The sequence below is a fragment of the Marmota monax genome, unplaced genomic scaffold, assembly GCF_021218885.2.
Source record: "Marmota monax isolate L192 unplaced genomic scaffold, Marmota_monax_Labrador192_F-V1.1 WCK01_AAM20220418_F8-fsc00020, whole genome shotgun sequence".
Classification (NCBI taxonomy): domain Eukaryota; kingdom Metazoa; phylum Chordata; class Mammalia; order Rodentia; family Sciuridae; genus Marmota; species Marmota monax.
In genome coordinates, this window is record NW_026692912.1 from 23728698 (window position 1) to 23755172 (window position 26475).

Below are 26475 nucleotides of genomic sequence, written 5' to 3' on the forward strand. Positions count from 1 at the left end.
GCTTTGATAAGACTCATTTGTCAGTGAGTTCACTTGGCCATGAACTGGAGAGTGAGCGGGTTCTCCACACGCGCAGCCTGCCTGCTTCTGGGGCAGGCCCTGCGGTGTGGACAAGCCACTGCCCTGTGTTCGTAAGCACCCAGGTTCACATTGCACTCCGGCCCCGGCACACACGCGGACACACTGCCGTGAGCACCAGCCACGAGCGCGCAGCACCCTGCTCCCAGCTGCTCACACCAGGCAGAGCCGGGGGTCAGCCAAGGGGCCTTGGCCTGGCTGCCCACCTGGGGGTTCTCCAGGCCTCCCACCGTGCACCTGGGCTCCTAGAGGCCACCTGCCACTCTGAGGAAATGCCCCTTTCTGGACTCCTGGCCACCCTCTGCCCCCTCCCTCTCAGCCTGAGCACCCATCAGCTCCCAGCCTCAAGAAAAGAGGTATTTGGGGATCCGGATCCTGTGTGGGGGTGACCGGCCTGCTCCTCACTCCCTGAAGTCTGGCCCCTCCCCTCACAGCCTTCCTGGACACGAATATGGTCATGCGTCTCTGCACACGACCCTCCAGGCCTCCCACTGACCTTCACCTCAAGTCCACTGTGTAGTTCAGCCTGATAAGCCACCTGCCTCCCTCCCACCCTCACCAGCCGCCCTGGGTCTCCTCCCCGGGGCTTGCCACTGGGCTCTTGCACCCTGTGCACCCAGCCCTCCTCACCCTCAAGGCTGGGCCCGTGAGCACCTCTCCAGAGCTCCTGGAGGCTGCAGCCCCATCGCATCCCCTTGGCCTTGAAGGGGCACAGCAGCCCCATGGCTTTGCAGCTGACACCCCACGCTGGCTCCAGTACCCCAGATGGGCTCTGACACCCCACATGGGCTCTGAGCTCGTGCGCCCCAGGCTGGTGGCACCTGCCCCAGAAGCAGGCAGGCTGCGCGTGTGGAGAACCCGCTCACTCACCAGTTCATGGCCAAGTGAACTCACTTAGCTGACAAATGAGTCTTATCAAAGCAAAGGACGGGGCGTGGGGCCAGCAGAGGCAGAAGCAGAACCAGAGAGCTCCCCAACCCTCATCGCCGCCCACCCTTCCATCATCTCTCCTGTCCTTCCTGGTGGGGGAGTGGCTCCTGGGCCTAGGGCTTGGGCCTGGCCCTTCCCTCGGGGGTAAAGGGACTTCCCACGGGAAAGAGGAATCATGCCTTAGGGAGCCGGCCTGGTCACCTAAGGCCACCAGCCCCCCTCCCCACCCGTCCCCCTCCCCCGGGCGGCTGCTGGCTTTGTAACAGGATTTATCAATGGCCTGAGAGAGGTGGCGGATGTTAAGCACTTAATATAGAAGAAGCCCAAATTTGATTTAGCCAGTGAACTCAATTGCCGGCCTCACTGCATCCTGGGAGGAACACCAGCCGGCGTCTGTCCACGTCACCTGGCAAAGCCGATCAGGTCAGGAGGCGAGGCCCCCACCTCCTCTTCTCAGGGTCTCTGGTCTTGATTTGCAGCCTTGGAGACTTTACCCCTTCGAGGCCCATGCCTCCCCAAGCCACCTGTGGGCTGGAAGCCCGGCTTCTCCCAGCTGCCCCTCAGCGCCATCCCAGATACGTCTCAGCCCCCGTCACTCCTTACCTATGCACCCAGCCGGCCTCTGTGGCTTCTCTCCTGACCCTGGCTTGCTTAGATGCTGCCAGTGTCTCCTCGCTGCCAGAGATGGCCTCTTCTACCCACCAAAAAATATCTAAGGACCCCCCAGGCCATGGAGTCCTGTGACAGCCTGACTCAGAGTGGGTGGGAGTGACCGTGTCCAGGAGGAGGCCTTGAATGGTGGCCGTGGCCAGCGCCAGCCTGGAGGCTTGAGGCCCACCCACTGGCTATGCCCGGCTGGGAGGGAAGCCCTTGGGCCACCTCTACTGGACGCAGGAGGTGGCCTGGGTCACTCCTGCCCCTCATCCTGAGACATCTCCAGGCCAGCGCAGGGAGGGCGTTTGCTTTCTCAGAACCCAAGACCCAGAAAAAGGTTTTTCCCCAAACAAAAGACCAGTCTCTGCCTGGCAAGAGAAAGGCCCTGCGGCTGTGTGGACGGTGGCCGCGCCCCCGCCTGCCCCCTGCAGGCCTCAGAAGCACTCGTGGATCGAACCCTGGGTGCCCCGTGGCGAGGCCTGCCCTCACCCCTGCCGCCGCCCCGTGCACCCGTGTCAGGGGGTCCCTGTGAGGCTCCATGTCTCCACGGGTCTGGGCCTGTGCAGCCCAGCACTGTCCTGGCTCCCCACACTCCCGCTCCTGCCCTCCCCAGGAGTGGTGACATCACTCTTTCCGGCAGCCAGGGGTTGACCTACATTCCGCCGCCCTCCTGTCTGGGAGATGCTCCAAACACCCCGCTCCTTGCTGCCAGGAGAGGGAAGGACCCAGCTCACGATTTTTGTGGCTCACGGGTGCCAGGACCCGGTCCAGATGGTGCCCCCGCTGGCAGCTCCTGGGCACTGCCTGCCCCTCCCTGCAGGACAGGGCACGCTCCAGCCTGGCACGGGCTGGTGTCCCTGCCGTCCTGCGTGTGGCTGGCTGTCAGGTCCCCAGCTGTGCCTGCCACGTTTCCGAGAACTTGGGTTGTCTTCCCCTGGAGGTGAGGCCTGGCGCTGTCCCTGAACAGTTGTGATCTCCTGGGGCTCAGTGGGGACCCGCCAATTCCAGAAAAAGAGACAACTGATCTGAGAAGGTCACTGCAGCTCTCTGTCCATGGGTAGACAGAGGGCCAGCAGGCCCAGCTTCCAGCAGGAGAGTGGGTGCACCTCACACCAGGAAGTGAGAAGGGTCAGGGTTAGGGCAGAAGGTGAATCTCAGCCACATGCTGAGCAGAGGTGGTGGGGGGAGCTGTCAAATGAAATGCAGGATGCCCCATTAAGTTTAAATTTCAGATCAACAAGGAATAACTTTAGTATAAGTATGTCCCAGATATTTCATGGGATATACTTATGCTAACAAAAAATCATTCATTGTTTATCTAAAAGTCAAGTGTAACCTGGCATCTGTATTTTTATTACTCTTTTTGTTTTTTCCATTTTGTTTTTCCTGTCCCCAAGGCTGGCCTTGAACTCTGAACTTCTAGTTTCTTCGTGCTTTAACCTCCTGAGTAGCCGAGACCACAGGTCACTGTCCCAGGCTACCACATTGGACTTTTATTTGCTAAATCTGGCAACCATGGGGCAAGGGACTCTGGAGAAGTGACTTCAAGAGACCAGAGGATACATCCCACTGGGGGAGACCCCGGGGCCCCGGAGAACACTGATCATGTCTGCTTCAGGGGTCTGATGGCTGCGGGAGTGGAATGTCAGCAGGACAGCCTGAGCCTTGGGGTGGCCAGGGAAGGGCAGTCTCTGCTTCGGACACCCTGTGCCCCCACCTTCCCTCTCTGGCTTGTTGGCCATTAGTAACAGCAACAGTGTTGACGGCTGGTGTTGGTGGGGGGCTCGCTTTGAGCCGGACCCTGTGCTGAGCTGCTGAGTGTCACCTGGACAAGGGGAACAGCTTCACTCCAGTCCCACAGGCCACCGTGAGACCTGCCCACGTTTGTGCCGACGTGGGGGGACGGGTTTAAGCAGGGGTCTGGTCACCGCAGAGCGCAAAACGCCTTCCCACCTTTCAGACATGGAGGACCTGCTGTGTGCCCCGCAGAGTGAGGCCCCCAGACAGTTAAGCACCAAGGCTGGTGTGTGAGACACCCCGCAGCCTTTCCTTGAGTAGCTGAAGGGGTCTGAGGGCCAGAGAGGTGAGTTCAAGGTCACCAACAAATCAGCAGCAGGGCCAGGCCAGACCTGGCTGCTGGCCAAGTGTTCCTGTGTGTGTGTGTGTGTGTGAGACACTGTGCTTGCTGCCCGACACCTTTTCCACTGCTGCCCAAAGCTGACACTGGGGGCTCTGCTGGGGCCCAGGTCCGGGGGGCAGGGAACCTCCCTGGAGGCAGGCCAGCCTCGAACTGCCCCTCGGTTCCTGATTGAGTCCTGCTTTTTTCTGCTGGACAAGTGAAGGGCTGCCTAGCGGGTCAGGTGACCCAGCTGGTGGCTTTCCGGGGAGGCTGACGGCGCTCCAAGGTCAGCTTCAGTAAGTGATTCCTTGGGAAAACTGACCCCACAGATGAGGGGAGAAATCGGGACCGGAGGCCTCGCGGGACGCCGCCCCGCCCTGGACGCAGGCAGAGGCCCGCGTTGGGGGGACATGAGCCAGGATCCCTTTTTTCAGGAGCTGCCTCTGTTTGGAGAAGGCCAGGCTCTGAAGTGCACCCCAAGCCCTGCTCCCACCCAGAGGCCTTGACTGTGGCAGTCCTGCCTTCTCCCCTGCAGAGCGGGAGCAGTGGGCCTGTGGGTTTCACAGCGCCCGACCGCGTACGAGTGCTCGGTGAATTATTTATATGTGCTGCTTGTTTATTTTATTTACTTCATCTCCCACTGGCCTTCTGGGACAGGGAAGAGAATCACAGAAGGACACTGGTCTGAGGGCGGGAGGAGGCACAGGCCTGGGTCTGCAGGGGTGGTGGCCTGGTTGCACTTCTGCCCCCCACCCCCCCACACACACATTGAGACTTTAGGCCACTGCCTGCTGCCTGTATGAGACCCTTCCTACAGCAGGATTCACCTGCTGTGTGGCCTTGAGCAACTTGCTTAACTTCTCTGTGCCTCGTTCCCTTGTCTGATAGGAGTAACATCTTCTTTTTAAGGCTCTTGTGAAGAGCTAGATACGTTCATTCACGGAAAGCTTTCGGGATCCCTGGCTCTAGACGCTGTTAAGTATAAGAAATGGGAAAGGGCATTCATTGAGTGTTTCTCCACCTCAAGCCAGCTCTTTGTAGCCTGTGTCTCATCTGGTCCTTGGCTCCCGACAGCCATCCCAGGGATGGGAAGTGGGAATAAAGCAAGGTCAGCAACTTGACTAAGGCCACACAGCGTGTGGCAGAGCATCCAGGCCAGTGGGCAGGGGAACAGGGCCACCCTCTCGCGTCCATGGGAAGGGCACAAGGAAGGAACACAGCCCCATGTGGCCCCTACAGTGTCGGGGCTCATTCTGCCCCAGCCCTGGGTGTGCAGGCGGCCGACTAGCGGGTGTCCCTTCCCTCCTGCCCCCCACCCCCACCCCATCACAAGCGGCCACGTCCGTGATCTTCAGGACAGCCCAGGCCAAGCAGGATCGTGCTCACTCAGACGGGAGAACCTGCCCACCGATGCCTCAGGGCTCTGGGGAGGGCTGGGGACACCACAGCGCAGCCGAGGCCTGGCTCTGCCACTCACCAGCTGCGGGACTTCAGGGCGCGCTCCTCCTCCCAGGCCTCGGCAGGATGGAGATGGTGGTCGTGGGGAAGGGCTGTGCCAATTCCCCGGGGCGCTCAGCCCAGCCAACTGCGCCCTGAGCCCCCAGGGTCCTTGTCTCTACCTGGCAGCATCCGAGGCCCAGAGGGACCGGGCTGTACGTGGAGTGAGCACACCTCGGAGCGGCCCCTGGCCCAGGCACCCCCTCCAATGTCCCCGCACCCCTCCCCCGTCTGCCCTGCAACCCGTCCATTTGAAACCCACTACTCAGTGGCCTCTGGAGCATCCCCAGCGCGTGCTACCACCGCCACGCGCAGTGTTAGGGCATTTTCGTGGCCCTAAAAAGAAACCCGGCCCCCTTAGGGGACTCCCTTAGTCCCGCCTCCCAGTGAGCCCAGCCCTGACCTGCTGTCCGTCTCGGACGCAGGGCATTTTGTGTGAATGGACTCACGGCAGCTGCCCTTTGGTGTCCGGTTTGTTTCACTTTGTAGGAGGTTTTCGAGGTGCAGCCGAGGAGCACCGTCCGTGCTCCATCTGGTTTTAAGGCTGAAAAGCTCCCGATGCCCTTGCACAGAGCCTGGTCTCTGTCTGCGGACCCGGCTGTCCCGCCCCCGCGTCTGCCTGGTGCTGCCCGAGCTGTCCTGCGGAGGGCTCTCGAAGACTTGTGTTTCGTCCCTCCTGGGCGCGCACCTGGGCTGGGATGGCCGGCCCCTGCCCAGCTCTCTGCGGCGCACGGAGCCCTTCCAGCAGAGGGCTGCCTTGGAGCGCTGCTTCCCACCCCCCCACACCCTCGGTGGCGCCTCTTTCTCCCCTGGCCACCTGGGGGTGTGAAGTGCCAGCTCCTCCTGGCTTCCATGCGCATTCCCCTGGTGGCCAGGGAAGCTGAGCGACTTTACCTGCCCGCTGGCAGCTCACATATCTTGGAAGAAGTGACCATCCAGATCCTTCCTCCATTTTAGACCTTGGGTTATCAGTCTTTTTATTTTTGAGCTGTCGGAGTTCATCCCATATCATACCTAGGCCCCTCCTCAGATATGAAAGTTGCAAACCTTTCCTCCCCATCAGTGGGTGGTCTTTTCACCTTCTAGAAGCACAAAGATATTTAGCTTTGATGAAGTCCAGGGTATCTGTTTTCCCACGTTGGCCTTTGTTTTGTGATTTCTGAGAAACTGTTGCTTAATCCAAAGTCTTGACCATTCACTCCCAATTTTCCCCCTGAGGGTTTCTGGGGTTTGCTCTTACCTTTAGGTCTTTGGTCCATTTTGAGTTGATTTTTCATGCCGTGGGACATGAGGGTCTGGCCACATGCCGGTGTACACCCCGTTGTATTTCTCACTTTAAATGTTTTGGCCTCACCTGGGCAATGACATTCCTGAGGTCACAGTTCTGTTTGATCAGTTTGTTGAAAAAAATACTCTTGTTCAAAACTAGATGGCGGCCTATGGAGCCGTTCAGCATTTCACGCACCCTCTACCCCAGATCACCTCGATGTCCCCTTGGGAGATGACAGTGACTGTGAGGACTTCCACAGCCAGGGAGAGTACCCGCAGGGAGGGGTGGCAGAGGCTGCCCTGAGAAGTGGCACTTGGCCTGGGGCCTGACACTGCCCCTAAGTGTGGGCTCCAGGAGGAGGGCGGGAGCCTGGAAGCGCTGTGGAGACAGAGGGAACAGCGGGTGCAAAGCTCAGAGGACGGCAGGATCGGAGCACATGCTGCAGAGAGGCAAGGGACAGAGAGGGACACCAGAGAGCTGGAGAAGTCAGGCCCCATTCCCAAGCACCGCACATGCTCACGCGCGCGCGCACACACACACTCACACACACTCACACACACGTGCACGGTGTCACTCCGAGCACCTAGAGAAGTCAGGAAGACCAAGAAGTGCTTGCCCTTGACCAGCCGTCCCATGCCACGCTGGGAGGGCAGTGAAGAGGGGGCATGGCGCTCATCCCAGGGCTCAGCCAGGGCGTGGGACAGGCCAGGACATTGTCTCATGTTCCCACAGAGACGGGACTGGGGAGCGGGGCTGGCAGGATGGCCCCTGAGCAGAGCCGGGGTCAGGGAGGGACAGCTGGGCTGGGTCAGGAGAGACCAACTGCGTGGTCCTGAGCAGGCTGCTCCCCACCCCGTGCGCCCAGGCCCGTCCAGCCCTGACAGCTCAGGCTCCCTGTTATCGTGGTTGCAATATGCTGCTCAGATTCAGCCGGGCTCTTATGCATTTTTAATAAGTCAAGGTCAATGTGATCACCCAGAGTTGATGGCAATCTTTTCTTTATGTAGCTGATATCTAAAAATATCCCTTTCTCAGGCCAATGGTGTGGAGAACATCCCTGGCTTCATACAACTGGGGTGTTCCTCTCCAGCTGGCTCAGTGGGGTGTTAAATAGGAATTTAGAAGGAAAAAAAACCTGAAACCTTCTGAGGTCAAGTACATTCTGCAAACAAACTTTTATCAGACAAAGTCAGACAGGTTTCTTTCCTGCAGGACTTGTCAGAGCCTTTAATACAGTAACGTGCATGTGACTCTTGTGCAGTGGGCAGAGAGTGGGGCTTGGGGGTTTTGGAGGACATCATAACCTTGACCAAAAAGGTCTATGCACAGGAACTGGTCTCTGCTGTGGACCATCTCTGGCGTCCAGTGTTCCCAGGAAGAAGAGCCCTTGAGGCCAGCAAGTGCCTGCCCAAGCCCCTCTGGGCCTCTCCAGAGCTGAGCACATAGTAGGTCCACAGCACTATGTGCGGGTGGAGGGACTGGGACTCCAGAGAGTGAACAGGCTTCTTCTCGGTCCCTTTTTGGCTGGTGCTGCTGTTGAGTTCTCCGGGGCAGGATTGCCCTCCGAGCTAGCCAAGTGGACTAAAGGAACCAGGCGGAGCTGCCTGCGTCTGGGGTGTTGGGATGTCTTGGATTTGGGAATGTTTGCCCATGTGCGTCTCATGAGCTCAGCCTGAGGTCATCTGTGCCGTCTCTAGTGCTCCCACAATGTGGCTCGACCCCCAGCCTGAGCTCAGGTGAGGGACTTTCCACTGTGGCCTCGTTTCCACGCTCCAAGTGATGGGTTTGGGAGCGTGTGGGGTTCCAGACGGGACTGGGGAGCTCAGCCCACACAGCTCACCATCAGCTAATGCTGATGGACAGGGCCTCTGCTGTGCGTTGGGATTCTGTTCCAGAGAATTCCAGGGGGACACAAGCAGTGCACGGTGCATATGAAAAGTGGCGGCTTGCGGAACAGCCCCCAAGGCTGGAAGGACTCGCTGCTCCTACCAGGACAGGAGTGCGCTTGGGAGCAAGCCGCCTCCCTTCCTGCTTGTAAATAAACGCAGACTGTATTTTGGAGCAATTTTAGATTCTTGGCAAAGTTGAGCCTCAGGTGCAGAGATGTCCCATGTCCCCAGCCCTGTCCCAGCTTCCCCTGCTGTCAACACCCACCATCGTGATGACGAGACTCGCCACTGTAGGGTCACTGGAGCAGGGCCACTGCCGGAAGGCCCTCCATGCTCCGCGAGGTGACGTTGTTGCCCTGTGCAGAGGAGAGCTGCGCCTGCTGCTGTAGAGATGCTGAGAGTGTAAGAACTGACAGAGAAGAGAACCACATCGCCTCCAGCCCCAGCTACGACACCGACCCCGTGTCCCACTGTCTGGCAACTCCTATTCTATCCCATGCTGGTGGCCTGGCCTCTGGGGGTAGATTCCTCTGGGTTCTACCCCCAGTGACATTTGAGGGCAGCCCCATCACTCTGGGCAAGGGGCTACACCTCTCCAAGTTTTGGTGTCCTTGCTGGTAACATGAAGGTGACAAGAGGTTCCAGTGAGACCCACTTGGCATACATTTGGGCACCGTTCGTGTTAGGAACGTTGCCTGTGGCTTGAAGTAGAATTTGACAACGTGATGGTGCCTAACCTGAGAGTCTCCTGCCATCTGGCCACACAGAGAATTCCCGAGGGACGGCCGGTTCCTTCCCACCAACCCACTGCAGGTTGGACGCGTCCTTCGGGGGAGGTGCACCTGACAGTGGCCTCTAGCGCCAGGCTCTTCTGGAATAAGTGCTGCCCCGGGGAACTCATGGAAGGGGTGCTGAAAGCAGAAACCCACGCTGCGCGGGCTCCCATCCTGCAGCAAGGCCCAGAGACCCCGCGTGGAGCCAGCCTAGGCCGGGGAAATCCTTCTGCCCTCAACTTCCTGGACGGCTCAGTGCCCCGCCCTGGGAAGGCGGTGTGAGAGCCCGTGGGGGAAGCAGCAGGGAAGGGCACCGGCCAGACAGCCAGGAACCGTGTTCTTTTCTTTCTGCAGAACTGGGGCGGAGCCCAGACCCCACCCCGCTAGTCAGGCTTCACCCCTGAGCCACGTCCCAGCCCTCAGAACACAATCTTGGCACGAGGGGACAGGGCCCAAGGTGCCCGTCCCTGGTCCCCGCCTCCTCCCACAGCTCTCCCTCTGCTCCCAAGCCAACCAGTCACCGGAGCAACGGAGCAACGGTGGAGATGGAGCACACACCCAGCAGGACACTCCGCCCGCCCCTGGCTGTCCCACCCCGTGCCCTGGAGAGGCTGCTTCCTCCCTCTGACCTCCTGTTAGCCCCAGGGGGCTTCCGTCATGCTCTTGTTCTTTCTAGAAGGTTCTCCCTTTCTGGCTGGCGGCACTTAATCCCCTTGCAGGTTCTAGTTTAAAACTGCTGTGATGTTTCAGAAGAAACCAGATCACAATAGACCCCGCCAACCAAGTGCCAGCGGCTGACCTTTTAGAAGGCGGCTGAGCAGGGGCCACCTCTGCCTTGGGAAACTGGTGGCTTGTCCTCACAGTGGGCAGACTTCCCGGGGTGTGTGCTGGGCCTGGTAAGGGTCCTCCACTTGTCAAGGAGCAGCCCCAGTGGGACCAGTCTTCCCACTGAGACGCAGGAAGACGTCCCGCAGTCCAGGGGCAGAAACCCTCCACACCTTTCCCTGCCTTGGGTGCCCTTGAATGAGCTGATGTGCACGGCCTCTGAATCTGTCCCCAGGAGTGGTGGCTACTTCTTCCTCTTCGTAGCTCTCCTTCGTGAAGACGTGGATCCATGCTCCCAGAGCTGGTCACTCATATTTGATGTTTCCCTCTTATTCTGATATGGGAGGATTTCTGAGATGGATTGTCAATATTTGGGGAAAGCAAATCGCAGACTGATGGGTTTAGGAGAATCCTGTTTTTATCAAAATTTGCAGAGAGTAGAATAAACTTTCTTATTTCCTTCAAAGCTGGATTCTATTCTGCCTGATGCTGTCTTCCTAGAAACCCGTCCTGCACCCTCAGATGGCATCAGGACCCCCTGCTCCCCCTTTATGTAGCGCTTGGGCACTGACACGGTTGAAAAGGACAGTGGACTGCAATAATTAGGAGACTCCTTTAGAGCAGTTTCAGGTTTGCAGAGACTTGTGGCCGGAAGTTGCCGTGAGTCCGTCTCCCCTGCAGTTTCCCTGTTAGCGACCTGTTACGGTTATGAAGGTCAGTGGTTAGTAACTTAGTAACAAGTCTGTAGACACCCTAGGCTCCCTCCAGTTTCCACAGGGCGAGGGTTCTGGACCTACTGTCCAGTGTCACCAGGGTGACCTACTTGTCCTTCTTCCTGGCCTCCACGCCCATTACTGATATTTAAGATCGTCTTTCAGCTGGACCTGAGGCTCCGCCAGAGCGGCCCCTCTGCCCTGTGGACTAGCAGACGCCTGCTCTCGGACCAGAGCCTGTTTCTTGTTTTTCCTTGGTACCAGGGATTGAACCCAGGGGTGTTTAATCACAGCTGCTCAGGGCCTCATTCAGTTGCTAAGGCTGGCTTTGAACCTGTGATCCCCCCCCTCGGCCTCCAGAGCCATTGGGATTACAGGCATGGCCACTGTGCCAAGCTAGAGCCTGCCTCTTAACAGGAACCCTGTGAATATTTCTCCTTCCATATTTTAATAAAAATGGGATTCTACTAAACACATCAGTCTTCAATCTGCTTTTTCCAAAAATTGACAGTATATCTTGGAAATCTTCCCGTATCAGAATATAAAGCTCTTTCTCTCTAACCTTGTACTGTGGAGACTCTCCAACACACATATGAAAGAAGAGGGGATCCACCATGACGCGCCTGTCATTTCAGCTGTCCACGAGCGGTCCTTCTTCCTTCGTTAGTATCTCCATCCATGTTTCCCCTTTTTGTATTTGAAAGCAAATCCCAGTCGTCAGCTAATTTCACCTGCCATTATCTGTGGTACCTCTGTAACAGACAAGGACTCTGTCTGTGGCACATGACCATATCATCATCGTCACACCCGATGAACGTTAACAGCAGAAAATATAGTCAGCGTCCAAAGTTCCACGGATCCCGTGTGTGGTGGAGGGTACATAGCGTGGGAACCAAATCCAGGAGGCTCACACTGCCCGGGGTGATGGCCGCTGAGGGCCTCTAGATCGGGGTCCCCTCTCTGCCATCCATCCTCCCTTCCGGCCCTTCCTGCAGCCTGGATCGTGCGGCTGTGTCCCTGGTTTGTGTGGAAGCAGCTCCATCCTCTGAACTGTCTGGTCCCATTCAAGTCCACTCAGTCTCCTCAGTGGCTCTGGGCAGGGGCGTTTCTCCTACAGGAAACTCTCTCAGGTTGTCTCTGTCTGTGATGTTCGGGGCGTCACTTCTCAACGCCCGGAGCCCTTTATTCATTGGGGCTGCTGATCCTAACATGAAATGCTTCTATAAAAAGAAACTTCCCTCCACGTTCAGTGGCCCTGAGGTACAGTCTGTGTAGGACAGGCAGGATCAATGCTTGGTTCTTCCCTTTATTTACCAGTTTTCAGAATAATGAGTTGCCTATAAATATTTGAATGAGTGAATGAATAATACATGTGTGGATGAACTGGCGGGTTTGGGAGCTGGGGTTCTCTGCTGCCCTCCAGGAAGTAGGTGTGGGCCACCGCTGGGTAGCACAGGAGCCGCCTTGGTGGGGTCCCTGTCTGAGTAAGGAGGGCCGGGAGCAGCGCTTGCTACCTGTCAGCCTTCAGTCAGGAGCGCAGGTGAGCTGAGTTCCTAGAAATACAGCGTCTGGGACCAGGGATCAGCCCGACCCGTCAGCGGCATCGGACCCTGGAAACCACACGCTGGGAGAAGGGGTGGACTGCAGGTCCAGGCTCCAGCTGGGAGAGGTCTCAAAGTGCCGCAGACCCTCCCCAGGACTGGGAGTTGGGAGTTTCTGTCCCAGAGGAGGAGTTGGGTGCAGGCTGGGCTGGTGGCCTTGCAGGGTGCCTTCTAGGCCAGCCCGGCACCACCCAGCCTGCTCCTGGGGGCGCTCCGACCGGCCTGCCCTCTGCTTGCTGACCTCTCTGCCCTCTCTGGGTCTCCCCAGGTGCAAGTGCAACCTGCACGCCAACCTGTGCTCGGTGCGCGAGGGCAGCCTGCAGTGCGAGTGTGAGCACAACACCACGGGCCCCGACTGCGGCAGGTGCAAGAAGAACTTCCGCACGCGGGCCTGGCGCGCCGGCTCCTACCTGCCGCTGCCCCACGGCTCTCCCAACGCCTGTACGTACGCCCCGGCCCCCGCCAGCCTGGCTGCGGCCCACAGATGTGCACCTGGCACACATGTGGACACACATGTGCCCTTGGGCTTATAAGCACACACACACTAACAGATGTACGCAGGCCTGGGTGTGTGCATGTGTGCACGCACACACGCGCACGCGCGCACACACACACACACATTTTGTTGGGAGCCTGTGACAAGACCCTCTGGCACGCGGGCTCACTGCCCCAGGGAAACCCGGGATGAGCTGGCCAGCCCCCTTCCTGCTGCCCTTCCCCCCTTGACTGAGAAGCAGGCAGGAGGCCCCTGGAAGCAGGGGGTGGAGACCCCCCTCCAGGCAAGCAGGACCCACGCGGAATGTCACGGGATGCTTGTCACGTGTCTCATGGTGTCGCATGCTGCAGGGGCCCCTCCCTGGGCGTTTCCAGCCCAGCCCCTGGACCTGGGGCTCTTGTTCTCCTGTTTTCTGAGGCACCCCCTGAGGCCCTCGGTGAGCCCCAGGGCCTGCCCAGTCCTACCCTCCCCCGCTCCCCAGTGCCAGGAAGGCCTTGCAGGGTTTGCCCACAAGGGTCAGCATCGCAGACCCCTTCAGGGGTCCCCCACTCACCACATGCCCCCAGTGTAGGCCACAGGTGCCTCCAGGAAATCAGGGACCCCAGGGAGTTGCTGGGCTGCGAGTGGAGAAGGGCCTGGCTGGCTCGGGGAGCACCCCTCGGACCCTGGAGCGCTTCTGGTTCTTCCCGTGTCCAACACCTGTCAGGGCTTTGTCCTTTGTCCCCATCGGAGGCTACAGCGGGCCCGCTGCATGCCCCCCGGCCTCCCCCCAACATTGACGAACTGCCACTTCCGCCAGCCAGCCACCTCGGGGCCTCCCGGCACAACAGCAAGAGTCACGGCCAGGGTGGGGTCCAGACCTCCTGGACCACGCCAAGGGCAGGCAGCAGCCTCCTGCCCCAGGACCGCCCCGCCCTGCTGGGCACCCGCCCTGACGGGGAAAGATTCATGTGGCTTTAGGCTGATCAAAGCTGAAGCTCGGCAAGGCCGTGACAGGCATGTCACACAAGGGGCCTGGGCCGGCGTGACAGGACTTTGAACGGGCGATGCTCCAGCACCTCACAGCACTGGAGGGTCTTCAAAGGCACAGAGACTGACTGCTCTGGTGCGGCCCACCCCCTGCCTGGTCCCTCCTCCCAGGTCCCCTCCCCATCTCTTTTGTCCTGAACCTTTTCTTTCAATGTGTCACCCTCTCCCCTGGCAGTCCTGCCTCCGCTTTGTCCCAAGGCCTGTCCCACCCACCCCCGCCCGCACTCCCAGCTCCTCTCCCCCATTCCAGGAAGGATTCTGCAGGGCCTCCTGTCTGCCCGCGTCCACTGCCAGGTCTCTGGCCTGCTGTTACGCGCGCCCCACCTTCACCCCAGGCGGGAGTCCTCGCCTATCTCACCAGCGTGGACAGACAGACCTCAGCCCTGGCCTTGGCCTGGTTCCGCTCCTCTCCACAGCGGGTGGATGGGACAGCTCCCATTTTGGGGAGACAGCCCTGGAGCCAGCCCCCCACTGCCTCCCCAGGCGTCACCAGGAAGGAAGGGTCCTCCTGGACCTCTGGGAGGAGGGGTGCTGTGTCACTGGGTCCCCTGCCTCTGGGGCAACAGGGAGAGGACAGAGGAGGAGATGCAGCTGGTCCCAGCCCCAGGTCAACCCTTCCTCCCCTCTCCATGACCCCATCCCAGCAAGTAGCATAGTCCCCAGGGGAGCTGCCGGGGCGGGGGTCACCTGATTGGAGCCCCCGCCCACACCTGCCCAGGCTCCCTCCCTTCCCAGAGCCTGTGCCCCCCAACCTGCCTCAGCCCTGCTGAGGAACCCCACGGCCCTCCACCCCCCACTTCCCCTCAGGCCGTCCTTTCTGGGGGCCACCTGCTTCAGAGCCCTGGGAACCCTCCGAAAGCACCCCTACTCATCGGACCTGCTGGGAGAACCCCACTATCCCCTACCCCTGAGCCCCAACTCCCCACATCCCTCTCCTGACGTCTCTTGTGACTGTCCTGCAGCCTGGAGCCTCCTCTGCCCTGACCACTGCTCCCTCACTCTCTAGGCCCCAGTGGGGGGCCACCTTGTCCATCTGAGCTCCCTGCAGTCAGCTCTGCCTGGCCCTCCACACCCCGCCCACATGGGTGGTAAAGGGAGTCGGGTGTGGGTGCTCATCCTCCGCCTCCCCGGACTGTGGGGGCCACAGCCATGTGCCCTAGGGCCACCACACGCCCTTCTCAGGAACACCTGCCTGCTGTTTGTGGCTGTGCCTCTGTCCCCAGCTCTGGGGGAGGCCTCCGGTCAGACACCCCAGGCCTCCTTCCCTCCTGAGGCACAGGAAGCCCGGTTCAGGGTGCGCCTGGCCTCGCCCCGTGGCCTCCTCCCCACGCCCCCTCCTCCCCTGCAGGGCAGGACATCAGGACCCCATGTGGGGCTGCCGTTCCAGGGGTGCTCACGCTGCCCAGCGGAGACCCCTAACACAGGGCAGCCAGGCACTCCCGGCGGGCTGTTGGGCCACCTCCGTGTCCCTGCCTGCACTGTGGGGCCCCAAATCTGAAATCGAATACAAAGGGGGTGCCTGGCACTCACAGACACGTGGGGGCTCACAGTTCCCAGACTTGGTTTCTCCATCTGCAAAGTGGGCCCCTCCTCTCTGGTGGCAGTGGGAATAAATGGGCTCGTCCTCCGCCGAGGTCCCCGGGGCCCAGAGGCCGCTCCTCCTGCCGCAGTGCAGTGGGGCAGAGCTTGGGACTTCGGAGGGAGGGACACCTCCGAGGGCTCACCCTGCCCTGCCACTCACTCCTCTGCAGGGAGGAGACAGCTGTCCCCTTCTGCCCCCACAGCCAGCTCTGTGACCCTTTGTCTCCCCGCAGGTGCCGCTGCGGGCTCCGCCTTTGGCAGTAAGTAGACTACATAAGCCTCCTTGTATGTCCCGAAAGAGCAGCAGAGAAGGGGGGGGCTGGACGTCCCTCTGGCCTCGCGCTCCCTCTGCTCATCACCCTCATTTGCTTCCTTGCCTCTCTCCGGCAACTTCGTTTCTCCCCAGGAGCTTCATTAGTGCTGCTTTGGAAGCCTCAGGGCCTTTGCACAGGTCCCCTAGACCCCTGGGCCCACTCCCTGCTCCCCTTGCCACTCATTCCTTGGCTTCTTCTCTCTCCCCAAATCTGGAAGGAGTCTCTCCTGCTAGGCAAGGAAAGGGGGGCCTTCTTCTCCTGCCAGTGACAGATCCTGCCCCCCACCTTCCAGCTCAGCTCAACTCCCAGGGCAGGTCAGACTGGTGGGTCACCTGCAGGAAGGGAGTCCTGGGAGTCATGAGGAGGCTGAGGGTGCTGGCGGGGGTTCCCACCGGCTGTTACTACCATCTGGACAGGTCGCCAGGCCCCAGGGCTCCAGGCACCCGGCTACTAGGACTCGGTACTAGCTCACTTATGCCCTCCTGGCAGCCCTCCACCCCGGGGGGTGCAGGGCTTGCCATCTGCTCTGGCAGCCAGCAGGAAGGGGCTGGCCCCTGTCAAACAGGCGGCTGGTGGCAAACCCCAAATCTCGGAAGTGCTTCTAAGACATTTGACACCCTCTACCACAGCTCTGTGGGCCATACCCCATCCAGCTGCCCTCCCCAACCTGGCTGCCCCCCCACGGGGACTCCAGTGGGCAGGGAGGGCCCCACAGGGGACGCGGGTCTGCACAGCCGGCATCGGCACAACGTCTTCTTGGCGGTGCCCGGCTCCCCTGACCCTCACCTCCTCTTGCTTTCCCATCTCTCACCAGGCGCCGGCAGGTCCCGGAAAGACCCTGCCCCCCAGCCCCCCGTGGCCACCGTGGCCATAAGCGGGGAGCCCATCGCTTCCACCCCCTCCACATCTACTGCCCAGGCCCCCAGAGCCCCCAGTACCCCACTGCCCACAGGTGGGTGCCTGTGATCCCAGTGTCCCCTACCCACTGCTGCTGCTCCTGGCCCCGGGCAGGGCCCGCCTCCTAGAGTAGGAAGCACTCGTGCCCTGGCGTGCCAGAGTGTGGCCCAAGGGGACCTCCAGGCCGCTGAGCCAGCCTGTCATCAAGCCCCAGCCAGGCACCAGGCATCACTTCCCGCTCCCAAAGTCCTCTTCCCCTGGCCTCTGAGGCACTCCTGGGAGGGTCCTGATCCCAGTGTGGCCAAGGGGCCAGGGGGGCCAGTGGTCGAAGGGACACCCTGACACTCAAACTAAGATGGGACCATAGTGTTTCAGAGGAGCCTCCCGGGCAGAGATGGGGTGAAGAAGTCGGGGCTTCCTACGTAAGTGACCCGGCCTCCTGACTGCGGTTGTGCTACAGTGAAGGGCAGATAGGAGCAAAATGGCCAGGAAGGGGAGGGGGTCTGCCCCGTTCCCACGGGGGGCCAGGCCACCCTCCCCACCACTTGGGCACTCTGAGCAACCTTGAATCCTCTTCCAAAGCTGCTTCTGATTTGGCGTGAGGGGTGCAGGGCAGACCCTGAGGTTGAGCATGAAAGGAGACAGGGGTCAGAGTGGTGACCCCAGAGGGTTGCATGATGAGGGTCCCTAGGACCCTGGCTGGGAGCAGGAGACACCCTCCCTCCAGACTCAAGAACAAACATCTGGGTGGGCAGGCTGTGGGCCCTGCCTCCTGCGCCCTGTGCCAGGCAGCGAGTGTTAAGGGAAGCAGTGGCTCAGGGTGACAGCCAGTGGGCTGAGCCCTCAGTGTCTAGGGTCCTCACCTCCCCTAGAGCCTTAACCTGGAGCCCCCAGGGCGCCCGAAGGCCCGTGGGTAGGGTGATGTTCCAGCTGGTGAGAGCGGGCATCGCCCAGCCCAGAGCTGCGCTCTGCCGTGCTGTGCCCCTTGCTCTGCGGGGAGGTGACGGAGGCTGTCATTTTCCCAGTCCCGCTGGGAGTGGGATTGAGGCTTAGGAAGCAGCGGCGGGGTTTGTGGTGGTGGACTAGACCTCCGTAAAGCTGTTCTAAAAGAAGAAAAGGAAGGGAAGGAAGAGCAGCTGCCCAAGGCCTCAGGATTATGAAGATGCTGGACGGGAGCTCAGGGCTCCCCGACTTCAGCTGCCCCTGCCCCCTCTGCCACCCAAGCCCGGGCCTGGGCGCCGTGAGGTGGCACCACCTCTATGGCCTGGCTTCCTGGCTCCCTAGCTCTGGATGGAACCTTCTTCTCACACTCCTGAGCGTGTCCTGGACAGCCCAGCGGGAGGCTTCTCCTCCCCAGACCCTGGCCCCCAGATAGCCCCAGGCCTCTCCAGCCCTTCCAACAGGCCTTTAGCCTCTGGTCAGACTCCCTGGCCTCGAGGTTTCTCCCTCAGCTGACAGGGGGCCGCTAGTCCCTCCCCGCTAGGCCCTGGAGGGGGTTAGGGTTAGGGTGCCTGAGGGCTGCGGCCCTAATTAAGCCCTTGCCAATTTGAGTCCCCTGGCATGGTTTCCTCTCTGAAGGCCACACTAATGTCAACTTGACGTCCAAGGCCCTCGCTGCAGCTGGGAGGGGTCCTGCTTGCGTTAGCTGCAGATTCTGTCTCTTCTCCTCCGTCCTCATTGTGGGTGCCCCCTTCAGGAAGTGGGAAGCCCCCCCCCCCGGCCCTCTGGGTTTGTCCTTCGGATGCCCTCAGAGCAGCGCGTCCCCAGCCCAGCCCACGCTGCCCACTGTGCCTAGTTGGTCTTAGAGATGAGCACTGTGGTGTGTGGCAGGCGACCCATGTCGGGTCCCCAGAGAAAATGAGGGAGGTGGGAGGGCTGTGACCCAGGAGGTGGGTCAGATGGCAGAGGACACTCCAGTCCCTGGCTGGGGGTTGGAAAAGAGGTGTCAGGGAGCCTCTGGACATATCGGGTACCCTGCCAGGACACGCATCCTCCTTTGCAGCCGTTAGCCAGAAACTCGGCAGAGAGTCTGGGCCAGGCGCAGGACCTGGTCCAACACCCTTTGGTCAGAATGGGAACCACACAGGGAGGGTCGAAGAGTCCCCAGGTTCAAGTTTTCCACAGAAGGAAGGACTGCCCAGGGCTCGCAGATTCTCAGGCACCGGGGCCCCCTGGTGTCCAGCAGTGTGTGCGTGTGCATGTGTGTGTGCATGTGTGTGCACATGACTGTGCGTGTGTGTGTGCATGGGCTTGCACCTCCCAGGGCTGCAGTAGTGTAGATGCTGCCTCTGTAGTGGATTTGGACCCAGGTCTTCTGGCCAGTGTAGACAGAGCCTTTCCTCCATAGTGCTGCTTCTTATGAGGGGCCTGTGGGTGTGTGGTGGTGTCACCTCCTCGCATAACTCGACTTCTTCTCTTCTTCCCCGCAAGAGTGGACCAGGCCATCTACAGCTGCCCCTCTTGGGGAGAGCTCCCCCCAGCCCCAGGTTTCCTCCAGTGCAGAAGGTATGGGGGGCAGGGCCTGCAACAGGCCTTAGGACCCCAGAAGCCCCTCCTTAGCTCCTTGGGCCCCTCTGTCCCTCGTAGAGGTAGTAGGTGCACATGTTGGGGACCGGGGTGGGACGGAGATCCCAGGCACTGAGGGAGGGGTGTAGAGAGACAAGCATCTGGGAGCTCAGGCCAGAGCAGGGAGGGGAGGCCCGAGCTCTGCAGCCAGCCTCAGCTGAGTGGAGGGCATGACACCACAGTCCCCCAGGTGTCAGAGTCAGGTGGCCACACTGCCCTCATTACAGGAATCCTCTCACTGGCCGCCCGGTTCACAGGACCCTCATCACAGGCATTGACGGAGCCCAGAGAGGGGACAGGTAGACCTACAGGGTGCTGGCAAGCGGGTGAGGGAGAAGGGAGCGCGCACCTGGGAGGGCGGCTGGGCGGTGGCTCAGCCAGGCAGCGGCAGGAAGCTGGTCAGCTTGCTGGTCAGACTAGGCCGGGGAGGGACAGCAGAAGGCCGTGAGGACAAGCCAAGAGTGTCTCTCTGCACTGGAGTGGGGGACACAGGCCTCATGGGGAGTCAGGGGGGACGTGTGCAGGAAACAGGCCCATCTAGCTCCACAAGGGGAGCTGGCCCCTCACCTGTTCCCAGCCCTGTGCCATCTCTGAGCGGCGAGCAGGGCTTTGAGTGCCCTCTGCTGGCAAGGGGCTCCCCAGCTGGGCCCACAGTTATGGAGTTCAGCTCCTAGCAACCTGGAGGCCTCCCCGTGGTGACAGAGACAGGTAGAGCCAGCTGAAGCCATCATTTCCCTTCCTTGGACCCAGTAAGTCTCCACAGACTCCCAGAGGGGACAGTGGCATGCTCACCCCCAACAGGGGCTGGGGCCTCCCTGGGATCCCAGACGATGGAGACAGGTACGTCCGCATTCTTGGCTTGAAACGCTTGGAAGTGGGAATCCAGGGACAGTAACAGACACCTTAGTGGTGCAGGGAGGCTCTTCAGAAAGGACAGGAGATGCCCAGGTCGCTAGTGCTGGGTTCAGATGGTGGGTCAGATGCCCACAGAGTTTGGGGGCTGAGGCGGAGGGTGGCGTGCCAGGAGTCTTAGAGAGAGTCTCATCCTGTCAGAAACCCTCCAACAGGGAGTGTCTCGCTCGGCACTCTGGGGGATGTCGGAGGCAGAGAGGTCACTCGGGGGGATTGATCCAGATGGGTAGTAGATGGTCTCAGAGACGGAATCCGGCCGGCCCTGGGAGCTCACCTGCAGCAAGGTGCTTCGACTCCCAGCCTCTGAGAGGGGCCTGACTCCCCCCCTGAGGGCATGTGTTCTGACACCAGGGTGGCCTCCCCCTACCTCCAAGTGAGCAGGTGACAAGGCTGGCCCAGGGCATCTCAGGAGACTTTGTCCATCTTCTCACTGGGCTTGGGCTGCCCACCCCGGGGCAGCTGGACAGTGGCAGGTGAAAGAGCTTGTTTCTCATCTCTCCAAGCTGCGGGCACTTCCGCTGCTGTCCCCACCCCTGCTAAGAGCTCCAAACTATTCCAGCTCAAGCCCAAATCTCCTCAAGTGATGCCTATTGAAGAATTCCAAGGTAAGAGAAGGCCTGGGGCTGGACCAGCCCTCCCCCCCACATCTCTTCCCCACCTCCACTGGAAAAAAAGGGTGCAGGACAGGACCGCTGGCGTCCTGCTCAGAAAACCCTCCTAGAGTAGCCGGGTCAAGGTTAAACTGCGCCTCTCTGCCCTCCGGCCCTCCGGCCCCACGGGAGCTGGAGACAAGTATGAGTCAGAAGCCAACCTGGGGACAGTGGGCAGGCCAACGGCAGCAGAGTTGCTGCCAGAAATAGTCTGTCCTGACTCCCTTGGGAGGTGTGGCCCAGGGGCTCGCTTGGTTGAAGAAGAATCTGGGCCACTCTGGTCACTGGCGCTGCTCTTCAGGACACTTGGAAGATGCCCTTCCTCCTTCTGAAGTGATGAGGTGAAGGGGTGGTCCAGGAGGCCCATGGGTGGGGAGGCCCCCATCTCTCATAGGCTGCTTCTCCAGCATCTCTCACACCCTGTGGAGTCCACCTGGGAGCCTTGCCCCAGGTGGCCACGATTTTGGCAAAGCCACTGGGCAGGAGTCAGCCTAAGAACCACACGAAGGGGCTGGCGGCGGCCCTGTGATGGCACTGGGGTGGCTCTTCTCCAGGATCAGCGAGCATCAGAAGCCCTCTGGGACCAGGAGGGATCAGGGAGATGCCTAGGGCCCTGCAAAACCTGCCCTCTGATGCCAATCAAAACCATGAAAAGCTCAGACTAATCACAAAGGGTCCTGTAGGGACAGGGACAGGTGGTTTTCTCCCAACCCTCTTCCAAAGCAGCACGGGAAAGAAGCTCCTGGCTCATTCCCTCTCGTCCAGCATCTGTGCATGCATTCAGCCATCCGCGGAACCCTGGCCACATGATGGCCAGCCAGGAACTCAGGCACTGCCTCCCCTGAGCTCACAGCCTGGCAGCACCACCCTGTCCTCCATGCATGAATCAGTTTCTAGTCACCCTGGTGTGCGGGCACCCTTCCTGGTCCCTGACCACAGGACTGCATGGGTCCTGCTGGCTTTGAGCTAGAAGGCCTGGCTCTTTCCAAATGCCACACCAGTGTCTGAGGCCTGGGGCACCTTCTGGGTCCTCTTCCAAAGATGCCTCCCTCCCTCCCCTCATGTCCTGGGGTGGGTCCTTCCTGCCCCATGCCTCAGTTTCCTCAGATGCTCACTGACCGTGGGTGTCTCTCCCGCTTGGCCGGCCCAGACTGTGAGTGCTACGGCCATTCCAACCGCTGCAGCTACATCGACTTCCTGAACGTGGTGACCTGTGTCAGCTGCAAGCACAACACCAGGGGCCAGCACTGCCAGCACTGCCGCCTGGGCTACTACCGCAACGGCTCGGCTGAGCTGGACGACGAGAACGTCTGCATCGGTAAGGTGCAGGCCGCAGGCAGCCAGGGCAGGGCTGGGCGGAGGCCCTGGGTGAAACCACCTGGGTGGTGCAGAAATCCCAACCCAGGGCCCCCTCCAGTAGGTGCCTCTAGGGACAGATGCCTGCAGAGCTGCTCTGCTAGCGACCACCCGTAGCTTCTTCCCTCGGGTCCTGGAGATGTAGAGCCTCTAGCTAGAGGCAAAGGCTGGGTTCTAGAGCTGGCCTTGCTGTGTGCTTTTGGGCCAGTCCTTTGCCCTCTCTGACTCCACACTAAGATCGGGAGGTGATCAGGTTAAAGGCTTTCAACCTCTTCTATTGCTGAAGCGTCTCCTTCAAATGCTTCATAAGCAGAGGCCCAGCTCACACCAGCTGCCCTGTGGGCCCTGCTTGGCTTTCTCAACACTCTACTCCAAGACGGGTTTGGGGTAGAGGAAAAGAAAATGCACGGAGGCCTTGGGCCCACACGGGACAGACCAACCCAGAGAGCCAAACCCATAACACCCAACCAACACACCCTGTAAGCCCAGGGAGGGGAGCCCGGGCTGCCCGCCACCTGTGTGCAGCAGAGACCAGGTCTCAGCTTCAGAGGCTGTCCCCACTGCCAGCCAGCCAGCCAGGGGGCCCCACTGTGCACCCCCGCAGGCTGCAGAGGAGGGGCTGCTGTGAGACTGGAGCTGTGGCCTGAACCAAGGCAGCAGCCTTCAGGTAATTCCATCTCCTCTGAGAGATGGAAACAGAATCCTGCTGCCAGTGCTACATCGGGCCAGTCAGATTAGAGGTGCCCCCTTCTCTCCCTGTCTCTATCTCCAATCCCGGTAAGAGCACTGGGCTTCCACGACTGGGAGATGGAGGGATTCGACCCCTCCACCATCCTGCTGGGCAGAAGGAGGGCAGCCCTGTGGAGGGGTCACCCCTCATACCCACACTCCACAGCCTCCTAGACAGATGCTTGGTGGCCTGCCACCTGTCAGACTCATAGCTCTTCAGGGCTGAAAAGAATGAGTACCCCTCCAGTTGTCCAGAGAGGGGAAGGGACTAGCCCGAGCCACACAGCGCCAGGGCCAAGCGAGGAAGATGGAGTCTTCCCTTGAGATCTAGACTTTCCAGGCAGTCTCCACCTGCTGTCCAGACGCGGGCTCCAGCAGACAGGGAGACCCGGCTGGGAGAGGTGCGAAGCCCGGTGGGATGCGGTCCCCGCGGATGGCACCCACGGTCACCCTGACGGCGCGCCCATGCACATGTCCTCCCAGAATGTAACTGCAACCAGATCGGCTCCGTGCACGACCGGTGCAACGAGACGGGCTTCTGCGAGTGCCGCGAGGGCGCGGTGGGGCCCAAGTGCGACGACTGCCTCCCCACGCACTACTGGCGCCAGGGCTGCTACCGTGAGTGCGGAGTGCGCGCCCGCCCGGATGGGCGGGGCGGGGTGGGAGGGGCCCCCTGTGGGCGGGGCCTAATGTGTTAGTGGGCAGGGTCCTTCCCCGGTGGAAACCTCTAGGGAGACCGAGCCCGGGTGGAGAGCCCAGGGGTGAGTGGGCGTTAGCCGAGGGTGGAAGAGCGTGGCAGGGCTCTGGAGGCGAGGCGGCAGGTGCGCCTGAAGAACTGCGCCGAGGCCCGAGCCGGAGCGGAGCAGGGGGAGCGGCAGCCAGAGGCAGACGGGGCCAGGTCTTGCCGGGCGTCGTTACCAACCAAGCAGGGGCGTTTTGCACCAAGTACGCCCTGAGCCTCACGTGCCCTGGTCCAGGCCGTGCCCCAAGGGTTCCCCTATGCCCGTCACAGAAGCTCCAACATGGGGGGTGGACCAGCCACCAGCCGCGTCAACTGCCCCCTCCGCCCCGCAGCCAACGTGTGCGACGACGACCAGCTGCTCTGCCAGAACGGCGGCACCTGCCTGCAGAACCAGCGCTGCGCCTGCCCGCGCGGCTACACTGGTGTGCGCTGCGAGCAGCCGCGCTGCGACCTCGCCGACGACGACGGCGGCCTGGACTGCGACCGCGCGCCCGGGGCCGCCCCGCGTCCCGCCACCCTGCTCGGCTGCCTGCTGCTGCTAGGGCTGGCCGCCCGCCTGGGCTGCTGAGCTCTGCCCGGGGACCCGCGGCCGGGGAGGGTGGACCGCGCGCTCTGCGCCATGCGCCCCGCGCTTCGCGTCCGGGGATCCTAGGCGTCCAAGGCCGGGCGGCGACAAGGGTGCGGCCGAGCTGCTCCCAGGTGCTACTCAGCAGAGTCCTCCCGCCCTCCCGCTCCCGCCTCGCGGCACCGCGCCGCCCGGCACTGCCCTCCCTTCGCAGCTGGGGCGCTGTGGGGTCCTGCCCCTGCAGCCTGCGATTTGGGTTTTAGTTTTTCTTTTATATTACCTGCCGCCTCTTTATTTTATTTTTCTTAATTTCTCTTTCTTTTCACTTTTCTTTTCCTTTGCTGTCCGTGAGACAGGGGGCCGGGAGAAACGCTGCTCGCCCCAACACCCCCAGATCCCGCCCCGACCTCACATACACGCAGGACTGTTGCACACACCCCTGCGCTCGCCCTGGCTTACACCAGCCAGCGGCCCCGGAACTCCAGTTGCCTACCACTCTAGTGGCTGACTCGATTCTCTTTTATATTCTTTATTTTCCTTTGCAACCCACCAGACCCCGAGCCCCACAGCGGCCTGGTGACCAAGGAACTCACCATCTGGGGTTGGGGGTAGAAAGAAGGGTTGGGAGGGGTGGAAACTTGGTTTTGTAGAGAACTATTTTTGTTTGTATTAACTGTCCCCTGTAAGGAGGGACTGGGTGGAAGCTGGTCACCGTGGGTGGCTGATGGTGTATAACCGAACAGAGTAAAGAGTGCTCACTGCTGCCTCCCAGGCCTTTCTTTCTGTGTTGATGGATACCCCAGTAAGTTTGGGGCTTATGGAGGAACCCACAAAATAGCCTTTAAGAAATGATCTCCCTATCAGGGCCACCACTTCCCAGATGGTCCCGTGAGGTTGACAGGCAGCCCTCTCGGCAGGCTCCCCAGGCAGGGCGATTTCCCCTGGCCAGGCTGCTAAAGACTACAAGTTAGGAGCTTCCCCAGACTGAGAGGTTGTCCCCCATCCACACACACCCCACCCCACCTCCCACCCCGGCCAAACGAGCGCATCTTGGCATTTTGCTACAGGAGCCAGAGGAAGTGGCCCACAGTGAATTCTCGAAGGCCGAATCTAATGCTCTGATCTGTAATCTGTCTCTACAGCTGTCCAGCATGGGCGTGGCATCTCAGCCCTGTTGGACCCCAGGCCTCAGGTCCAATATCAGGTCACAGCCCCCCAACCCCACACAAACCACACTGCTACCTTGGCCATGGCCTGCCTGGCCAGAGCCCTTTTGCTGGTCAGAGAAACCAGAGATTCGCCCTGCAGAGATACACCTCAGGCCATCCACTTCTTCCCCTTACCTTCAGAGGACCAGGGAGGGTGGCAGAGGGGAGAGGGAAGTGAGTCTTGAGAGGAAGCCGCCTAGAATTCAGGGTTTAACTCAGGTACTTTGCTATCTGAGGACCCAAAGGTCTCTGCAGCCACTCAGCACTCCAGCTTTGGGGGGTCACCATCCCCACTGCCTGCCCTCGCTTCTCAAGGCTTCTCCTACTACCTGTTTACTTCTGAGTAGCACCATGGCCCCATCTGGGTTCCTAATTGCTCTCACTATTCCTGCTGGTCACCCCTTATTCTGGCTTCTGCTAGCTGCGTCTGCTCTTTCCAGGCTGGGAAACAGACCTGGATCCTTTGCTCAGGTTCCTGGAGTGAAACTAAGACTGAGCTGAAAGAACTTGGCCTTGGGAATAATAAGAGATTACACCTGGAAAAGGCAGAGCATCTAGGATGGGTATTAAATATGACTTGAGGCCCAATGCTGCCCTCTGCTGGCCGCTCTCCACTGCATTCACATCACCAGGCTGCCTGTCAGCTCCCAGCCCCAAGGAAGTGCCTTCTGTCAGTTCCCCTGCAGGTCTCCAGGCTCCAACTCATCTTCAGAGAACCCCACTTAGAGGGACCAAAGTGCCCAGGTAAAAATAAAACACATATGTGGGGCTACTTGTGGGCCAGAGTGGTCATGCAACACAATTCTGGCCAACAAAGTATAAACAGGAGTGATGGATGGTGCTTCCAGAAAGTTCCTAAAAGTCCTCCCCTCTTCCCCACTCCCACAAAGCCTCAGTTGGACCCATGTTGGGCCCTGGCTCTCTCTTCTCTCCCTCCCTGGCTCTGTTCAGGCTAGGGCTGGGGTGGGCCGAGGCAGGAGCCCTCTGGCAACATTGATATGAGCACATCTCCCTCTGGATGGTGGAGCCCAGAACTTGCCTCTGAAGATCTAGCAGAGCCGAAGACATCAACTGTGCTGCTG

General features: G+C 60.4%; 1 protein-coding gene across 12 annotated transcripts in view; it reads left to right on the forward strand.

Annotated features, from left to right (window-relative positions):
• Ntng2 (netrin G2) overlaps window positions 1-24951 on the forward strand; it is a 59840-nt gene extending 34889 nt beyond the window's left edge. For 5 of the 12 annotated variants that reach the window (XM_058581862.1, XM_058581860.1, XM_058581859.1 and 2 more), the window contains 9 exons: window positions 12618-12790; window positions 15689-15715; window positions 16584-16721; window positions 19097-19171; window positions 19459-19530; window positions 20647-20748; window positions 21944-22111; window positions 23362-23496; window positions 23891-24951. In XM_058581862.1, coding sequence (XP_058437845.1) covers window positions 12618-12790; window positions 15689-15715; window positions 16584-16721; window positions 19097-19171; window positions 19459-19530; window positions 20647-20748; window positions 21944-22111; window positions 23362-23496; window positions 23891-24162 — 1162 coding nt within the window. In that variant the 3' untranslated portion in view covers window positions 24163-24951. The remainder of the gene's footprint in view (window positions 1-12617; window positions 12791-15688; window positions 15716-16583; window positions 16722-19096; window positions 19172-19458; window positions 19531-20646; window positions 20749-21943; window positions 22112-23361; window positions 23497-23890) is intronic. The other 7 variants (XM_058581863.1, XM_058581864.1, XM_058581865.1 and 4 more) reach the window with 7 other exon arrangements.
• The last annotated feature ends 1524 nt before the right edge of the window (window positions 24952-26475 follow it).